At 33.7% G+C, this 21,403-nt stretch overlaps 2 protein-coding genes across 3 annotated transcripts in view; one reads left to right on the top strand and one right to left on the bottom strand.

The window, feature by feature from the left end:
* Positions 1–16,634, top strand: part of LOC114331406 (NADP-dependent malic enzyme) — a 125,199-nt gene extending 108,565 nt beyond the window's left edge. For both annotated transcript variants that reach the window (XM_050660953.1, XM_050660954.1), the window contains exon 10: positions 11,332–16,634. In XM_050660953.1, coding sequence (XP_050516910.1) covers positions 11,332–11,492 — 161 coding nt within the window. In that variant the 3' untranslated portion in view covers positions 11,493–16,634. The remainder of the gene's footprint in view (positions 1–11,331) is intronic.
* A 3,712-nt stretch (positions 16,635–20,346) lies between these two features.
* Positions 20,347–21,403, bottom strand: part of LOC114328491 (palmitoyltransferase ZDHHC6) — a 35,123-nt gene continuing 34,066 nt past the window's right edge. Inside the window, exon 7 of the mRNA XM_028277350.2 lies at positions 20,347–20,529. Within this exon, the coding sequence (XP_028133151.1) occupies positions 20,361–20,529 (169 nt within the window). The 3' untranslated portion in view covers positions 20,347–20,360. The remainder of the gene's footprint in view (positions 20,530–21,403) is intronic.

The following is a 21,403-nucleotide window of genomic DNA, read 5'->3' as shown; positions in this document are numbered from 1 at the left end:
GTCTTTTCTGCTTTTGTTCAGTTTCTGATAAAATTTTCTTGTCTCTGTCGATCTACTTAGTTCTTGCAGTTCCTGAAGTTCTTTGTTCATATATTCTCTCTTTTTTCTTCGGTGAGTTTTCTTTTCTTCTCTGCGTAGTTGTTTATATTCTTCCTCTGCTTGTCGGGTTCTGTGCCCCTGTTGCATCAGTAAATATGCTCTGTTTTTTCTGTCTGTTATAATCTGACATTCTTCGTCAAACCAGTCATTCGTTCTTGTTCTTCTTTCTTTACCTTCTATGCGTAACACTTCTTTAGCTGTCTCTTTTATGATTTCTTTGCACTCTCCCCACTCCTTATTTGGGTTTTCATGTTTTGGTCTGTTTTCTAGTTTGATGCTTATCTTTTCTTTATACTCTTTATTTTTGTTTGTTTCTTTGAGTCCTTCTACCTTGTATCGTTCATGTTTAGAGCCTCTTTCCTTTTTGATGTTTGAAATTCTAGCCCTTACTCTACTTTCGACCAGGTAGTGATCAGAATCCGCATTTGCCCCTCTTCTGGTGCGGACGTTTATTATATTCGATTGGTGTCTCGAGTCTACAATAACATGATCTATCATATTTACTGTCATTCCATCTGGGGACTTCAAGGTACCCTTGTGTATATCTTTGCGAGCGAAGTATGTGCTAGCAATCACCATGTTAAGTGATCTTGCTAGGTTTATTAACCTATTGCCATTGTCATTTGCTTGCTCATGGAGACTGTACCTACCTATTGTGGGTTGGAATTGCTGTTCTCTTCCAACTTTGGCGTTTAGGTCTCCATAGATTATTTTTATATCATTTTTTGGGCATGACTGATATGCGGACTCTAGTTCATCATAAAACTCTTCTTTAGTTTCATCTTCTTTTTCTTCTGTCGGGGCATGCGCATTAATTAGACTGTAATTAAAGAAACGTCCTTTAACTCTTAAAATGCACATTCTGGGGCTAATTGCTCTGAAATCTCTTATAGTATGTTTTACTCTCTTGTTTACTATGAATCCAGTGCCCAAGACGTGATCTTTAGGATCGCAGCTGTAGAAAATCGTGTGGCTTCTTTTTTCCATTATATTGTTTCCAATCCACCTCATTTCTTGTATGGCAGTTATGTCTATTTTGTATCTATTTAGTTCATTTAAGAGATTTTGGAGAGCTCCCAATCTATACAAGGTTCGAATATTCCATGTCGCAACCCTCAAATCGTATTCCTTTTTCTCGCACAGTCGTCGTCGTTTGATCAGTCCGGCTTTTCTTCCTTTCACATTCATAACTCGTAGTTTTTCTAGGAGGAGGTAATTAACCTTCAGCCCAACCCCCTATTCATCGGAGGACCAGGACTCCCTTCTTCGTCAGCCCTGACCCCACCTTCCACTGGGGTTGGTTACCCAATCTCCAGTGGGGTTGCTCAGGTTACCGGTGTGTACCAGCTTGGATGTGAAGATAGGAATTGAGTAGGAGAGGCTAAGTGATGCCAACATGTATTGCGCTTCACTACCCCTTTACACACCATCTTGTATACTATATATATAAATAATCATAAACTTTTCAATATTATTTCAGTAGTTTATTTTGCTGCATACTGTTATACTAGTTAGTGAGAATATACACTGAGCATCAAAATTAACGCACCACCTTAAAAATAGGACATTTTTTATGTCTCGTATTTCCTAAACCTGTTGTCCGATTTTAGTGACATTTTTTGGTATATTATAGCTTTATTCTTCAAGAATATCGATGTAATAATATTATTTCTAAAGAGGTAAGTGTCATTGTATACCGGGTGTAACAATCATACTGTGTTTTTTCCTCAAAGCTTGGAACACCCTGTGGAATATTCTAGCGTATATAAAATATTGAAATTAAAACTCAACTGCAGCCTTAGGATTTCTTAACATTCTGCTTTTTAATTAATTTGCTTATGTTGGATAATAAAAAAGTTAGGTACTTTAACAACTAGCAATGATATTCATCAATACACGATGTTTTTAAATAATTGCGACAAACTTTAAGGAATAATTCTGCATGAAAAAATAATGAACGTTTGCTTTATAAACATATGTCCGCAAATGCTTTGTTTCCGAGATACGGGATGTTGAATTTTTCTTACAAACTGATGATTTTATTTATTGCTCTAAAGCTGGTTGAGATATGCAAGCGAAATTTGGTAGGTTTTAAGAGGTAGTTATTGCGCAAATTTTGACATATAATTAAGAATTTTATATTCACCATTGGCGTGCATATGGGCATAAACATTTTATAGACATCCCGTATGCACACCAATGGTGACTATAAAATTCTTAGATGTATGTCAAAAGAGGCGCAATAATTACTTCTTAAAACCCACTAAATTTCATTTGCATATCTCAACCGGTTTTAGAGCAATAAGTAAATCGTCAGTGTGTAAGAAAAAATTCAACTATTTATAATGGGAAATAAGCCACAATTTTACCAAAAAAAGATTTTATTAACGTTTCGAAGCCCAAATCGGGTTTCGTTGTCAAAATACAAAATACTACTAAAATAAACAAAAACGTTGTTGCTAAGTAAAAAAATTCTTCTAATAATTTATTTAATCTGACTCATTTATATTGGCAATTCGTTAATAAAATCTTTTTTTGGTAAAATTGTGGCTTATTTCCCATTATAAATAGTTGATCATAAAAATGCCACAACTCGGTATGGTAACTCGTAAACGAAGCATTTCTGGACATATGTTTATAAAGCAAACGGTCATTATTATTTCATGCAGAATTACCCCTTAAAGTTTGTCGCACTTATTTAGAAACACCCTGTCAATACAATGAACAACATGGCTAGTTGTTAAAGTACCTAACTTTTTTATTATCCCACATAGGCGAATACACCAAAAAACAAAATGTTAAAAAAGCCTAAGGCTAGAATCGAGTTTTAATTTCAATATTTTATATGTACTAGAATATTCAACAGGGTGTTCCAAACTTTGAGGAAAAAACACACTATCATTGTTACACCCGGTATACAATGGCACTTACCTGTTTAGCAATAATATTACTACGTCGATATTCTTGAAGAATAAAGCTGTAATACACTAAAAAAAGAATGTGTGTGTACTTTGTACGCACGTAAGAAGTTATACTTCTATTATATAATTTTAACGAAGTAATTGTATTCTATTTAAATATTAAACTAACTTTCTTATCTACCACTTTCAAAAAAATTTTATTAAAACAACTAAAAAAAAATGAATCGTAGAGGATTGGAACCCGGGACGTTTCGAACTCTGACCGAACGCTCAACAACTAGACCACCGAGGTCATGTGATTGACACGTACGTTTCGGATATAATTATGAGTGCAGCTGATCTCACTACTACCAACTTTGTTAAATTTCGAAACAGTAATTTCACTTTTATTTAATAATGGTACGGTAAACAATCCTCATTTTTTAATATGTTATTCCTTACTGTTTGCGCCAATATGAATATATATTTCATTTATTTTAATTCGGGAACGTCTTGGCAACACAGTTCTAAGTAAGCATAATCTCCTGTCCTTTATGTTAAGTCAGTCAGTCGTTAACAAACATACGGTCGGAACATATAGTACACTTTGACAATTTTAATTTGATTTTGTGTGTGTTTTCCGTGAGACAAATTGACGATACCAGACAACATATTTTCGGTAAGTTCCCTTCTTTTATCCCATCCTTCATTTTCCTTAATGCCACCGAAAATAGTGCTTCAACATTTAACAACACGAAGAAAATCTAAGAAAATCTCGGTAAGTTATTATTATTACATATTTTCCATTTGGTTTTCCTAAAAGCCAAAACATAATTGGTCAATTTCGAGCTTGGATATTCAGCGTAGGTTTACAGTTTGCTTTGCTTAGTTTTGTATTATTAAATAATAATATTCTTATTTAGAAACAAATTGTTCGGTAAAATTTAATGTCGGCACGTATCGAAAACAAAAAAACTCTGTGATAACTTTTTGCTGATTTTTGTATTTGTATCGTTTTTGTTTCTCGGAACAACTTGGGCTTCGGTCGTGAAAGAAGTTAGGTTTTTATATATTTGCGGTGTTGTCAAACGTGAATATTTTTCGACTCAATCGGTTACGGAAAAATTCGGATGTATGAATAAAAATTATTTTGTAAACAAATACTAAATTTGATTCACGGTTCTAAACAAAATAACGAGTTTGCATAATAACTGCCCGGAAGGCTTGTTTTTTAACAAATCTCTATAATTAATTAATTTTATTCAAAATTTATACTCAGACCTGGTTTGTTATATGCTACAGTTTTCTTAAAGTAGACTTTGTTTTTTTTCTGATTTTGCGGATTGATTTCAGTAACAATGACTACTTACGAAAGGCAATTTAAAATATTAACGGCTAAAAAAGAAACGCTTTATACAATCATTCAGACTTTATATGACTTATCGAAAAACTTAACTACGGATAAAACCATTAAAAAATTCACAAACTTGTATCAGTCGTTGGATTCGACAAGGACAGAAATTCTCAAAATTTTGGATGAAATCAACGCAGTCGGGTTTGACGTTGATGAAAACTATAAACCAGATTTTCAGGTGATGTCTGTTATTAACGAAATGTGTTGTGAAGCAAGGGCGGCTTACACAAAATTAAAACCAAGCACCAATATTGTAAATCCAACTTTACAGCAAAGTACACAGCAACAGTGTAATGTACACAGTCTTTTGCCAAAAATCACTATTCCAGATTTCCACGGGGAAACAAAGGAATGGGAAACTTTTTATTCGATTTACAAACCATTGGTACACGATAATTTCCAGCTGACGGATGCAGATAAGGCTCGGCTTTTGGTTTCACATTTAAAGGGATCGGCCCTTAGTATTTGTGCGGGAATAGCTACTTCTGGGGATAATTATGACACGTTATGGAAAGCACTTTTAGAAAAATATCATAATAAAAGGTTGTTAGCAAACACTTATTTACAACAAATTTTTAATTTTAAATCCTTGCAATCGGAATCTGAAAAAAATCTAAACAGTTTTTTAGAAATCTTTGACGCCTCGGTTAATGCCTTAAAAAAGTTGGATGTCCCGGATTTAACGGATTTTATTTTACTTTATCATGCACTCTCAAAACTGGACAGGGAAACGGTAAAATCTTTTGAAAATCACATGCGCGGAACGGTTATTCCTACTTACACGGATTTAATTAAATTTGTTAAGGATCAAACAAAAATTTTGCATAATAGTGACTCACAAGAGGCTAGCTCCGGTGGCTATCATAAAAATAAAAATTCGAAATCATTTTTTGTAAGCCAGCATGAGAATAAAAACAATAACAGAATGCCTTTTTGTGTTTTATGTAAAAAATCGTCACATTTTTTGGGTAGGTGTGATAAATTTAAGGCTATGAATCCTACACAAAGGTACGATTTGGTAAAAAATAATAATTTATGCTTTCTGTGTTTTTCCCAGTCACATGGTGTAAGACAGTGCTTAAAAAGACCGTGTGCCCAGTGTGCCAAGAATCATCATTTTCTTTTATGCGCAGGAAAACCGGAAATAAGGGGTGCGAAGGAAAATAATCAAAATAATCAACCAAATTCTGGTGTCGGTATTCCAGAAACGGGTTCCAATAACCACAATTCGGGTTCAGTTAATTGTGCGTTTCAAAATTCTAGTTTTTTGAGTAGAAATCAGGAAAAAACGGTTCTATTAGCAACGGTAACGGTATGTGTGTTAAATAGTCCTTTACAAAATGCAACGGCGCGGTTTATTTTGGACAACGGTAGTCAGTGTAATCTTTTGACCACGGAATGTTGTAAAAAACTAGGTCTTAGATATACAAAAATTAATTCTTCGGTACAAGGTTTGGGACAAAACTCTCAGTCGGTAAGGGGAGTAACGGACATTATTATCGCTTCGCGTTTTGATCAGACTAAAAAATACGATGTTCAAGCTTTAGTTATTGATCATATTACAGATAAATTGCCAAAAACGAAATTAAATTTGCAAACTTTATCGGAATTTAAAAATTTACAATTAGCGGACGATAAGTTTTTTGAACCTAAATCAATCGATGGCATAATCGGTGCGCAGTTTTTTCCTATTCTTTTCGGCGGTAATCGGATTTTGAGTTCTTCAGGTTTAGGGGCGGCTTTAGAAACAACGTTCGGGTATGTTATTATGGGTCAGGTGGATACGGAATATTCCACTCCCATAAATTTGCTCACTTTACGGGAAGAAACATCGATTGAACAAATTTTGACAAAATTTTGGGAATTAGAGCAGGTTCCAAAACGGGAAATTCCGGATTTAGACGCTATAGAATGTGAAAATATTTATAAAACCACGGTTTCCAGGGATATATCGGGCCGGTTTACTGTTGCATTACCTTTTAAAAGTTCACCAAAAAATTTGGGAAATTCAAGGGTTTCGGCGGAAAATCGGTTAAAAACCTTGGAAAAACGGTTGACAAAATCGGACAGCTTGCGTGCGGATTACAATAAAATTATGCAGGATTTTTTGGATCAAGGATACTTAAAATTATTGGAAAAAGAAGATTGTGACTTATCCTATTATATTAGTCATCACCCTGTAATAAAATTAGAGAGTTTAAGTACACCTATACGTATCGTATTGGATGCATCTTGCCCTTCAGACAGTGATGTCTCCTTGAATGATTTATTGCATAGCGGGCCTAAACTGCAGGCGGACATATGCACTTTATTAATAAATTTTCGGCTTTTTCCAGTAGCATTGAGTTCGGATTTAAAAAAGATGTTTTTACAAATAAAATTAGTACAAGATCACTGGCGGTTTCAAAGAATATTATGGAGATTTGATCCAAACGAGGAAATAAAAACGTATGAATTTACGGTGGTTGCGTTCGGTTTAAGGTCGTCACCTTTTTTAGCGCTACGGACGGTTCAGCAATTGATAAATGAAGATGGCAAAGATTATCCTTTAGCTAAAAAATATATTTCTTCGGGGCTATATATGGATGATTTTTTAACGAGTGTTCCGGACGAAATTGAAGCTAAAGAATTATATAATCAATCGGTAAAGCTCTTCAAAGGTGGTTGTTTTGACTTAGTTAAATGGTCGACTAATTTGGACAATTTGTTATCAGAAATTCCGCTGGAAAAACGTTTACAAAATTCGGTTACATTTAAATCGGAGACTAAAGTTTTAGGGATGCAATGGGATCCGCAGAGGGATGTTTTGAACTATAGGTTAACCACCCCCGATAAAAATTGTACAAAACGTAAGATTTTATCTCTTACTGCAAAATGTTATGATCCTATTGGTCTGATTGCTCCATTTATTTTGCATTTAAAGTTAATGATCAGGGAGTTATGGCAACTAAAATTGGGTTGGGATGACTCACCCCCGGATACGATTAAAAAATCATGGGAAAAGGTATGCAATGAATGGCAAGATTTTTCAAAATTTGAGGTCCCTAGACATGTAGGAGCCATGAGGGATGTTCCGATTATGATTTTGGGGTTTGCGGATGCAAGTCAAGACGGTTACGGTGGGGTAGTTTATTTAAGGGTTGTAAATTCTAGCGGTGAAGTGAGTGTGAGACTGGTTGCTGCAAAATCGAGATGTGCACCTTTAAAAAAGACCATGACCATTCCGAAGCTAGAATTATGCGCGGCTTTGTTGTTATCATCTTTGCTGAAATTAATATTTGAAAATTATAGCAAACTTACTCATATTTCACAACTAGTTGCGTATTCTGATTCGACCACGGTGGTGAGTTGGTTAACTTCGGCAAATACCAAAGATATTTTTGTAGCTAATCGAGTGCAGCAAATTAAAGAAAACCTTCCTAATATTTCATGGCAACATATTGAAGGTAAAAATAATCCCGCGGACTGCTTGTCAAGAGGGTTGACACCCTCACAATTAATAAATCATGAACTTTGGTTACAAGGTCCTAGTTGGATAAAATTACGGGAATCGGACTGGCCTTCTTCAATATTAGAATCGGATATTTCGGAGGTTAAGGTTTTGGTTATTGAGGAGGAGAAGCAAGGTGAAAAAATTCATCCCTTACTTGAATTGGTTGAACGTCATTCTAGCTGGCATAAAATTTTACGGATTACGGTTCGGGTTTTAATGTTGTTAAAATTAATTCCTGTGCAAAAATTAATTACGGCTACTGCGTTAAGAACAGCAGAATGTTATTTAATTCAGTTAATTCAGTTAAAACATTTTGAAACTGAAATAAAAATGATAAAAGAAAACAAACAATGTAAAACACAGCTTAAGAAATTACGGCCATTTTTACAAGACGGTTTACTTATGGTGGGGGGACGACTTAATAATTCATCCCTTAGTTTTTCGGGAAAACATCCACTAATTTTACCGGGAAAAGAAACGTTAGTTGAACGGATTGTTGATTTTTATCATATAATTTATATGCATACGGCATATTTGCTTGAAGCTTTATTGCGTCAAAAGTATTGGATTCTTGGGGCAAGAAATCTTATAAGAAATCGGGTTTTTAAATGCAATCGTTGTTTTAGAAATAAACCGAAAATTTTGACACCGCTCATGGCAGATTTACCGGTATCGAGGGTTACTGCTACTAAACCCTTTTTACACGTAGGGGTTGACTATTTTGGGCCAATAAATATTACATTAGGTAAAAAACGTAATGCGGCGGTTCATAAATCGTATTGTTTATTAGCGGTTTGTTTAAGCACAAAAGCGGTTCATTTAGAATTGGTGAGTTCTTTAAGCACACCACATTTTATGCAAGCATTTAAAAGACTTTTAGCAAGAAGGGGCCCATGCAAGGTTTTGTATTCTGATCAGGGATCATCTTTTGTTTGTGCGAAAACGGTTTTAAGTGAAATTAATCGGTTTGCTAGTTCGGAAGAATATCAAAATGCACTGTTATGTGAATTAAATTTGAACGGTGTGGAATGGAAATTTATAAGTCCACAAAGTCCGAGTCACGGGGGTCTTTGGGAAAGTAATGTAAAGAGCGCTAAGTCGCATCTCTATAAGGTCATAGGGGATCAGTTGTTAACATATGAAGAGTTAAATACTCTATTAATTCAAATAGAGGCAATCTTAAATTCGAGACCTCTTTGTCGTCGACCAACTGATTCATCTCAAATATCGGTATTAACTCCATCACATTTTTTAAATTTAACACCGTTAGGAAGTTTGCCGGCCGACGATTTAACAGATTTAAATATAAACCGGTTAGATAGGTTCCAGTTAATCGATCGAATGGTGCAAGATTTCTGGAAAAGGTGGCGTTTGGAATATTTGACTACCTTACAAACTAGAGAAAAATGGAATATAGATTTGCCTAATGTTAAAATCGGAACGGTTGTTATTTTAAAGGTAGACAATGTACCTACACTTTGTTGGCCGTTGGCCATTGTTACTGAGGTTCATCCGGGTAAAGACGGAGTTGTTAGAAATGTTACTGTGAAAACTTCGAAAGGGACATTTACACGACCAGTTTTGAAGTTATGCCCTCTTCCGAATCAATAAATTTACAGTAATATCTTTTGTATATAGTTATAGGTATTTTTCATTAGAATTTATTTATTTTTTTCGATTATTTTTTTTTGAGTTACGGTAATTAACTCTGAAAATTTTGGTATATTAATTTATGCCTGGTCCTTTGAGTATTTATTTGGAACTAGTTTTTTTATTGTGTTTTCGGCACAAATTGCATACAGATTTGGCTGAAAAATGGGTTTTTCAGGGCGGGGGCTATGTTTGCGCCAATATGAATATATATTTCATTTATTTTAATTCGGGAACGTCTTGGCAACACAGTTCTAAGTAAGCATAATCTCCTGTCCTTTATGTTAAGTCAGTCAGTCGTTAACAAACATACGGTCGGAACATATAGTACACTTTGACAATTTTAATTTGATTTTGTGTGTGTTTTCCGTGAGACAAATTGACGATACCAGACAACATATTTTCGGTAAGTTCCCTTCTTTTATCCCATCCTTCATTTTCCTTAATGCCACCGAAAATAGTGCTTCAACATTTAACAACACGAAGAAAATCTAAGAAAATCTCGGTAAGTTATTATTATTAAATATTTTCCATTTGGTTTTCCTAAAAGCCAAAACACTTACAAAAATACCTTTAATTTAAGCACAAATAATTAAAAATCGTAAATTTGGGTCAAAAGTTATTAACTTTTTAAGAATCCCCATAAGAGCCCATGTTAAAACTTAACTTTGACCCTTAATAGTAATTAAACGGCACGGTAAAACATTTTTTAAAAAATCAAGTCTTAGTTTTTTTAAGTAAACTATAACATACTAAAATTTCATGCAAATCCTTAATTCTTTGCCGAAGGTGTAGAACGTCATTAAACTTGTGATATTTTGAAAATTGATCAAATTATTTTAATTTTGAATTGAAATGATTTAAGTGCACTTTACATCAACAATAAATTGAACAAGAAATTGACAAAGTTATTCAAGGCCAAATTTGACGAGTACAAAATGTATGGTTTGTAAAAGAAAATGAAGGAATTTGATGAAATAGAACAATTGGATATGTTTTATTTTGTCAAATTTCTTTATTTTCTTTTTATTCACGGCAAAATTGGATGTAGAATTGTGTTTTGTATAAGCCAAATTTGACCTTGAATAACTTGTTGTCAATTTCTTATTCAATTATTGTTGATGTAAAGTGGACTTTAGAATTGAAAAAAAATACAACAAAACATATAGTAAGAAAACAATATATTAGGTGAATATTGATGGTAATCAAATTATATAAATAAAAGTATTACATTATTACATACTATGTATTTTGCAAGATCAAACAGGTAGGTTTATACTCATGATACATTAACAATTATTACGTACCTGTTGCTTTTAAAAACTATTTAAAAGTCACTACAATATTATAAACTGTTTTGTTTCTGTCCTCACAACAATAAAACTAATATATTATACATTTGTTTACCTTTACCTTTTCCTCCAAACCACAGCTGTCCTACAGCTGCCATATTTGATAATTTTTGACATGTCATTTGAACATCCAATCAGAACAAAGTTATAATGCGCGTATGCGCCTGGGTGATGCGTATGCGCCTGGTTTTAACATATAAAAATTCACCCTCATCGCGCGTAAAGAAGTATAACTTCAAAAATCACTCAACTCGGACAACAGGTTTAGGAAATACGAGACATCAAAAATGTCCCATTTTTAAGGTGGTGCGTTAATTTTGCTGCTTAGTGTATTAATAATAATTGAACGTTGTAAAGTCAAAACAATTTCCTGTATGAAATTAGTCAACTTATTGAAAACTAAAGTCTGTATTTTTTTTGTAGGTATCGCATCAGTATATCCCAAACCAAAAGACATGAGAAAATATATCGAGAGCCACCAATACAACTACAACTACGAACCATCCCTACCCCAAATCTGGCCCTGGCCCAACCCCCCTTACATCAAAACCAGACCAATGGAACCGACGAAATTGAAAGCCTAGTCAAAATTTTAGATAGAAATCCTCCACCATTATAGATATAAGATAAATTATTTTCTTTTTTATGTATAAATTAATTGTTTTATATTTAAGAGATTATTTATTTTGTTGGCGATTGTACATAATGTTATGTATGATGAAGTCTAGCCGAAATCTTAAGACACACTCGAAATTTTTAGCGGGGTCATGACGGGAAAATTAAGGAGTATGACGTGGATTCAGTCACGTCATCTGTCAGTTGTCACTGGATACTTCAAGTACTGTAAGTCGCGTCATCTGTCAGTGGATGTGTCAAGTACTGTAATTATTGTGAAGGGCAAGAGAATAGTTTCAAATTGTGTGTAGGCCTACAGTATTTTTGATTGTCAATTATAACAAACATTCTGTCTAAAAATGCTGAAATATTATGGAAAAAAGCTATTTTTAAATTTTCACACCATCCTAATAAATATTGTAAATTCAGTCATCATAAAAACATGAACTAAAATAAGTTTTTAATAAAGAATAATAAAACAAACAATAAATACTCATTGAGGACGAAAGGTGTTAGATTCTGGTACCCCTCCTTTATATTATCCCACATTTCTCAATTTAAGAACCATCACTTCCGCGCAAACTCACGTTGCCAATCATCAGTACGCAAATTCAAATAAACAAAAAGCCTTCTAGTCCTAAACTCGATGGTTAGATGACGCTACTAAAGTTACAAAAAGGAGAACCTGTTGACAAGTTACAATAAAATGAAAGATTAAGGGAAGGGGGAGAAGCAGATATTTTGTTCTTGAAAAAAAATCAAAGGATCTATTCTAGAAGAAACACGGCTGCATGAACTTGGATAAATAGAAAGCATTACAGTCCGTAATTTACTGGACACAGCGCAGCTCATATGGACAGCATAAGTCTGACGTCACAAAATTGGGAGGAGCTTATATTGACTCCAAACAATTTTGTTTGTAACGTTAAATTGCCATAAGGAATGTGCTTTGTGTGGCAAAATAAGACTTCATTTAGGTATTTCGTTAAAGAAACGTGTTAATTAAGAGATTTTTATTCGTTTTTGCTCAGGTGGTTTTTCTTCCTTAGTGGTTGAAAATAAACATAACCTCAAAACTGTTTACGTTCTTATCATTTCATTAAATTAATTCACCTGAACAAAAACGAATAAAAATCTCTTATTTGACACGTTTCTTTAACTAAATACCTAAATGAAAAGTCTTATTTTGTCACAAAAACCACGTAAACAATAAATGAAAAATTCCTCATGAGTGGTTAACCTTATAAACAAAATTGTTTGGGTCAAATATAAGCTCCTCCCAATTTTGTGACGTCTAGACTTAGGATATGTCCAAGGTTCATAAATAGACCCAATGGTATAGGGACCTTGGGATATGTCCATTATCAGTAACCACTGCGCAAATTCAGATTAGATAAAGCAAAGCCTCAGTTCCAAAATTGATGGTTAGATGTCGCCACCTAAATGAAGTGGATAATATTAGTACAAAACCGAATTTTATTGAAACTTATGAAGTTAAATCAAAGATAGTTTAAAACGAAAGTGTTTTAAGTTAAAGCTATATCGGTTTCAGGCAACCCGATATTATACGAACTGTTTCATTTAGAGCCACGTCGACGTGTATTACTATTACCTTTTTTGTTGGTTGTTGGGGCTATTTGTTGTATAGAATCGGCGCGAGAACACTTCCCTGTAGGAGCCATTTTTGGTCCCTTCGCCGACTGTTCTTGGACTGACGCGTCTATTCTGGAGGAGATATTTCACTAATAGACGGAGAGGCAGTTGATTACTGTGATTGTATAGAGAAACCTACTGCGGTCTGTCAAGCGAAACGTAGAACAGATGGTACTGACAGCTTGTCAAAGTTGCTTACCTGCGGAGGTAATTAAATGCATTTATCAAGACCGAAAATCAATACACACATTCTAAATTGAATATAAATAAAAGTTTTTATAATCGGTCAGCTGTATGACGGGACAGAGTCGGTCGGTCGGCCCCAATGAATGTACAGGGTTATTCACTATATATTTTGACCCCCTTGTAAACTGCTTTATTTACAGAATTAGAAAAAAATGTAAAATACAAAAGTTATTCGATTTTTTAATTATGATTTTTTGACATATATATCGTACTAGTGACGTTATCCGTCTGGGCGTGATGACGTAATTGACTATTTTTTAAAGGGGTCGTGTGCTAGCTCATTTGAAAGGTTATTCAATTCTCTATGCAGTAATATAAACATTACGATCACTATTTATACAGGGTGTCCAAAAATTTTTTTCGAATTATTAATTAAACAATTAATTTAAATAATTTTTTTTTGGTCACCCTGTATAAACAATCATGTTTATATTACTGAATAGGGAATTGAATAAACTTTCAAATGAGCTAGCACACGACCCCTATTCTCATTTAAAAAATAGTCGATTATGTCATCACGCCAGATGGATGACGTCACTAGTACCATAATATATACGTCAAAAAATCATAATTTAAAAATTGAATAAGTTTTGTATTTTACATTTTTTTCTAATTCTGTAAATAAAGCAGTTTACAAAGGGGTCAAAATATAGTGAATAACCCTGTACATTCATTGGGGCCGACCGATCGGCTCTGTCCCGTCATACAGCTGACCGACTATAATAACTTTTATTTATATTTAATTTAGAATGTGTGCACTGATTTTCAGCCTTAGTAAATGGATTTAATTACCTCTGCAGGCAGTGCCGGATTTAGTTCATGGACCGCCGGGGGCTAAGTCATACTATACCGCCACTCTCCAGTAGGTATATATGCGTCTTAGGTTAACAATTAATTAAAACTATTTTAATATTATTAGGTAATTTATTACAAATATACAAAAAAGTCACAAAGACACAAACTCACAACTTATAAAGTAAATTAACATAATTAGTTATTTCTTATTAAAATTTCTTCAGCAACTAAAAAAAGAAGTACTTTCCGTAGTGCATTCTTCTGCATGTTGTACAATCAAATTTAGGGAATGGGCTGCACATGGTACGTATTTTGCCAAACTATTCCTAGATTTTATTCGGGCTTGGAGACCGCTATAAACGCCAGACATGTTATTCGCATTGCCATACGATTGTCCCCTGCAGTCATCGATATGTATATTCAGGTTGGACAAAATTTTTACAATGCTGGCTTCCATATCTTCGGCTTTGTGGCCAGTGTTGTCTAAAAACTGTATGAACCTCTCGACAGGTATTCCGGTGTCCGAGCAATACCTAATAATGAATTTCAGTTGATATGTAAGTGTTATATCAGGCGTAGAGTCAACACTGAGACACTGATTGAATAATATTTGCCACACTGAATTTGTTTTACAATTTCTTCCAATATGTGGTCCGAAAGCACTTGCAAAAATTCAAAACAAATCGTTTTTGATAAATAAGATGCTGAACCACAGCCATTTGAAGCATATTTTTCAATGTGTTCTTTTAAAAGAGGATCTATTCCGTCAACAACTCTACTAATCGAAGGCAGTTGCCATTGCTAGTAGAACTAAATTTTTCGTCGGTTCCTCTAAAATCTAAAAGGTAGTCCCCTACCAGCTAAGAATTTTATGACACTAACGACTGTTTGTAATATGTTTCGCCAATATGTGGTCTCATGTTCAATCTATTGCCGCAAAGAATCTTTCTCATACTTAATGAATTTCTTGAAATACAATTTTTAAGATGTTCTAAATTAACGACTGACCTTTCATGACTGTCCCTTTTTTCTTTAGTCTTTTTCCAGTCGTCAAATCCAGTAAAAAAGGAAAAAGTGCAATTTTCGCTTGAAAAGAGTCAACAATATAAGCAAAATAAAGAGCCTGTGCTTTTGGAATAAACTAACCAGTCACGCCGAATTTTTCACCAATCTTTAAAACTTCATAGAATAGTGATTTAGTGCAGTACCTGTTTTGTTTTCCTATATTTTTCTTTTTGAAAATTCAAAGTCTAAAGAATTAAGATCCTGTGTTTTGAATTCTTTCAGCACTTCATCTACACAATTTCTTGGCCAGAATTTTGGATCTTGTAAATCAACTCGATTAACACCACTTTCGACTAGAATTTGACGTTCAGGAGAACTCTTTTCAGGATGTAACTCGATGTCCCAAAGTGGATCTGAATTTGCTGTGGATGAATCATCTCGACGTGATGAAGATCCTGCTGCGAATTTTATTTGATTAAAAAACTAACTAAAACAGTCAAATAAACCTACCTTCTAAAACATCTGAAACTGTTGCAATTGGATCGTCTTGAAAATAAGTGCTCGTTGGTATAATATCTTGCCTGGATTTGCAAAAAAGCTGAATCTTTTGACGTACCGCCTCTCAAAATTTACCGCCGGGGGCTAATAGTCCCATAGCCCCCCCCCTTAATCCGGCACTGTCTGCAGGTAAGCATCTTTGACAAGCTGTCAGTACCTCCTGTTCTACGTTTCGCTTGACTGACCGCAGTATGTTTCTCTACACAATCACAGTAATCAACTGTGAAATAACTAGCTTTAGTAAATTCAGAGAAATTTTTCAGCGCTGCCTCTTGGACTATAACCTTGTAAGTCGGAAATCCTCGTAGTTTCGTAGAGTTTTGCGAGTAACAGTTGATGGTTAACTGTGTCATGGGCGGCAGTTAGGTCTATGAACGACTGGGTGAACGTGAACATCCCGTTGGGTGACAATCGAGTCAATGTGAATGAATCAGTTTTTAAAACATTAATAGTGGTCTCTTTTGATTAATTTGTGTCAATTGTATCTGAAATATGCCGTTTTTATTCATTATTTCATAAGCGATTTTTAGAAGCTTTGAAATATATAAAGTGTCGAAGGTTTTCAAGTATGACTTAAGATTTTTGACAGATACCGCACTATTAAAAATTGCACAATGTTGGTTGTGAACCAACTAAATTCGATGTAAAACAAAATGAAATTTTAATGTGACATACGTGAGACATAAAAAAAATCTGTGAAATTTAATTGGATTTTAAAATTCCATGTAATAGGAAATGAAATTTAAATGTGAAATACGTGAGATGTATAAAAAAATCTGTAAAATGTAATTGTATGTGATTATGACATGTTATCTCATTGTCAATTCTCAGTAAAACCATAATATAACGATGTAGTTGTGATTATTATTCTTGTACGTTCGTAGGGAGATATAATAGGAAGACAGAACAACCAAAGAAGAAAAAAATTGAAGCTATAATAGACTGGGAGATATTATACAGAAGTTCAGCCACGATTTTCTAAGTCCTGCCTTTTGCAATAGTGAAAGGGTAGGCGACGTACTTACAATTTGTGGAAATATCCACAAATTTCCTGTGACATTTTCCTGTAAAAATTAGATTTTCCAAAAAAATAAAAATAGGGTTTTGCGATGAATTTCTGAGTCCTGCCATATCCGTAGAATGACAGCATACTATGGATATTATGAAGAAAATTTTTTGGGCAGGAGGGTTGTAAATGGGCTAACGGAGTATATATGTATACAAACATGTAAGGAAAATAATGAAATTTTTATGATTTTCTGGGTCCTGCCAACTAAATAAATTAAACATATTTATTTCAAAAATGATCAAAAAAAAATGTTGGTATGACGTTTCCTAGTGTTTAAGTATACTTGTCCCTTGGCCCTTGGAAAATTATGCGCAAAATTTTTACCCTGACTCCGAGATTTTCTGAGTCCTGCCTTTAAAAAGTTATTATACTCAAATGCAATCAATACTTTTTCGGTACTCTGCAAGAAGGTTAAACGGTTCTTGTAAGACGGCAGGAGTCCTAGATTTGTAAGAAAATTCGTGAAAAATTCCTCGATATTCTGAGTCATGCCATTTTGCATATGTTTCAAGAATCTTAATATAAGTCTATTTACAAAGAGGCAGGATGGTTTTATAGTTATTTCGTATACAGGGTGGGGCATTAGTGTGACAAAGTCCAATTACTCGTTTGTCGTAAGAGATACGAAAAAAAGTTATTTAGGTAAAACGTGGGGCAAAAACAGGATCATAATTTAAAAATATTTTCTAATATACAGGGCTACCCGTATTGACAGGGTGACACAAACTTATGTTTTTTTAAATGGAACACCCTGTATATAATTTTAAGATTCCTAAGATAATTTTAAGACAATTTAACTCAATTCACATAATCCAAAAATGTTTCCTAAGGGAGCTAAAGCTCTTTGAAGATGGCCCCTTGTAATTAGATTTTTTTATCTCCAGAACGCTTCCATTTCGATAGACAAAAACTGGTCCGCCTTTTTATCTTCCAGAGATAAATCGATTCCATCAATTGCGAATCTCTAGTACCGGTCATAGGAGTCCGTCTTGGGTAGGACAACGGTTATTTTATCGCATAACTTTTTTGTCTTTAACTTTTAAGCATTTTTGACACTATATTATTAAATTGTGAGGTATTCTAGTACTAAACGGTACTCTTGCTTTAAGTCGGTAGAATGCACCGTTTTCTAGAAAAATTAATTTCAAAATTTTTCGTATTTTGAATTTAAGAAAAATTTGAAAAAAAAACGGTGTATTTACCGACTTAAAGCAAGAGCAACTTTTAGTACTAGAATACCTCATACTTTATAACTCTACTGTCAAAAATGCTTAACAATTAAAGCAAGTTATGAGATTTCGTTGATCTACCCAAGACGGACGCCTATGACCGATACTAGAAATTGACAATTGATAAAATATTCATCTCTGGAAGAGAAATAAACGTACCAGTTTTCGTTTTTCTAAATAGTTTTTATTTATTTTTTTTTTCAAATTCAAAAACCGAAAAATTTTTCAAATCGATTTTTCTAGAACACGGCGTATCCTACCGACTTAAAGTAAGAGTACCTTTTAGTACAAGAATACCCCATAGATTAATAATCCAGTGTCAAAAATGCTTAAAAGTTAAACACAGAAAAGTTATGCGATAAAATATCCGGTTCCCTACCCTAAACGGACGCCTATGACCGGTACTAAAAATTGACAAATGATGGAATCGATTTATCTCTGGAAGATAAATAGGTGTACCAGTTTTCGTTTTTCTAAATAGAAGTGTTCTGGAGCTATTAAAAAAAAATTAATTAGAATACGCCACCTTTAAAGAGCTCTAGCTTCCTTGGGAAGCATTTTCGGACGAGGTGAATTCAGTTAAATTGTCTTAAAATTATCTGAGGAATATCCGGGCTTCGATTGTTAGAAGAGTTTCTGGACACCCTGTATAATAGGTACAATCCCTACTATAACCAAATAATTGTAAAATAATTGATTTTTTCCTATTACTTTTATTACGTTTACAATACTTAGATACAAATATGATAATCACTTAAAATACATAGTTTTATATTAGATTTGAAATGTGTGTAAAAATCCGAGACATTACTCAGGAAAATAATATTTAATACCGTACGATTCTTTTAACGATGTAAAAATTAATTTTTATGTATTAAATATCTTTGCGGTTATCCTGCCACGTTGTAAACGGTTTTAGATTAGTGTTTTTTAGGCATACTTGACATGGCATGACTCAGAAAATTGTGGTGATATGAATATGTTTGTATAACAACCTGCAATAATTTTACTGACTTGAAATTTTATTTTTATATACGAAATAACTACACAACCATCCTGCCTCTTTGTAAATAGCTTTATATTAACATTATTGAGATATGTTCAAAATGGCATGACTCAGAAAATCGTGTGACTTTCCACGAATTTTCTTATACATTTTTAACTATGTGTAGTAGAAAAGGTGTAACTAAACATCCTGCCATTTTGAATAATGTCTACTTAAATTATTTATTTTATAATACAATTTATTTTAAGACTCAGAAAATCACGGAACCAGGGTGAAAATTTTCCACAGAATTTTCCAAGGGACAAGTGCAGTTAAACATTAGGAGACGTCATGCCAACATTTTTTTCGATCATTTTCAAATAATTATGTTTAATTTATTAAGTTGGCAGGACTCAGAAAAATTATGAAAATTTCATTATTTTCATTACATGTTCCTATATCCATATACACTCTTAGTCCTTTTGCAACCATCCTGCCCAAAAAATTTTCTTCATAAAATTTATAGTATCCTGTCATTCTATGGATATGGCAGGACTCAAAAATTCATCGCAACTTCACATTTTTTTCCTCGTGGAAAATCTAATTTTCACAGGAAAATGTCACAGGAAACCCGTGGATTTTTCCATAAATTGTAAGTACCTTTTCTAACCTTCCAGTATTGCAAAGGGCAGGACTTGGAAAATCGTGGTTGAAGTTCTGTTAATATCTCCCGGTTTATAAAGGAAGATAACAGGCTGTCTGTTGACTTTTTGCATACATATGACATTATTCACCAACAATTTTCTTTATTGGGTCTCTTTTCTTCTTCAGCCTGTTTGCATTCCCTCCTGGACAAAGGCCTCCCCATGATTTCACCACTATTCTCTGTTGTGTGCTATTTGGTGTCAGTTTCTCCCCCCTTTTACTCTGATGTACGCCACCTTACATTGGTTCAAATATTTACTTTAAAAATGATACAAAATGACAACTATGAACAAAATCTATGACTTCGCATGCTCTTTATTGACTTTAAATAGGTGTATGGCTCTATTGATTGGGAAAAATTGTATAAAGCTGCGCAAAAAACTTGTCCGAGTCAAAGTCCTGGTAATAACTCATTTTCTGGACTATCAGTAACATTTCATAATCTTATATTTCACTGGGTTTATTTTCACTTATTTCATTACTTTTGTGAAGATTGTATTAAATATAAAGATGCATAACGATGCATATTACCGCTATACTTGCGCAGTAACTGAAAGCAAGAAATAAAAAACATGTAACACAATAAATATTTTTATTTAATCTTCTTATGATGTTGACTATTAATCTGTCTGTTGTTGGAAGCTGGAGAATTACTGTTTTCAATTACTTCAACGGCACACCGTCTAGGAAACCACCCCTTAATTCGTTCAACGTGTTGGCCCACCGGAACTTCTTGCACCTTTTCACCAAAAAGCCAATGCCTAAAAATAAATTAAAGCGATGAAAATTTGGACTAATCCACAAAAACATAGATTCAATTCACATTCCAACATTCTAAATGGACCTCATTTGCAAGTTAAAACCTCTGGGTGCCATATTTGAGCAAAAAGTTACTTGAACACACATATTTAGTTCTTCATTAGGTATTCTCCTTTTCATGAACATTTTTCAGTGCGTCACAAATTATAGAAAAAAAGGTAAGTCCGTGATAATACACATTTATGACATGTATTCTAACGTGACATTTTAGTTAAATCTGACAGTTGTCAAATTTTATTTTCAATTTGGAATAAAACCAAATCAATTGTGTCTATTGCATTTATAAAATGGTATTTTCTTTCATTTGTATAGTCTTATAAATTGTATAGATTATATTGATAATAGTATTATTTTATTTAATAAATAATTATTTTTTGATTATGGCGCCATCTATCGACAACTAGAATAATCACCAAACTAGAATAATTACCAAAGTATTCACAGACGTGCCTTTTTTTCTGTCACATACAATTTAATGCGTTAGAGAGAAATCGAAAAACTGTGACGCACTGAAAGATGATCATGAGAAAAAGAATATCACCCATCTCTTAAATACAACCACTAACCGTACTTCTATGACGTACTTCTTTTATGGAGTTATAATCTTCCGGATATAAAGAAAATGGAAGCTTCTGAGTGTTGGTGTTATCGAAGAATGTTACGAATATCGTGGGTAGACAAAATTAGCAATATTGAAGTCCTTAAGAGGAAAGAAATTATACAGACAATTAAGAGGCGGACGCTTGAATATTTCGGTCATACAGGGTGAGTCATGAGGAACTGTACATACTCCTACCTCGTATAGAGGCTCCTATG

This window comes from Diabrotica virgifera, chromosome 9 (genome assembly GCF_917563875.1).
Source record: "Diabrotica virgifera virgifera chromosome 9, PGI_DIABVI_V3a".
NCBI classification, from domain to species: Eukaryota; Metazoa; Arthropoda; class Insecta; order Coleoptera; family Chrysomelidae; genus Diabrotica; species Diabrotica virgifera.
This window is presented reverse-complemented; position numbering and strand designations above follow the sequence as displayed.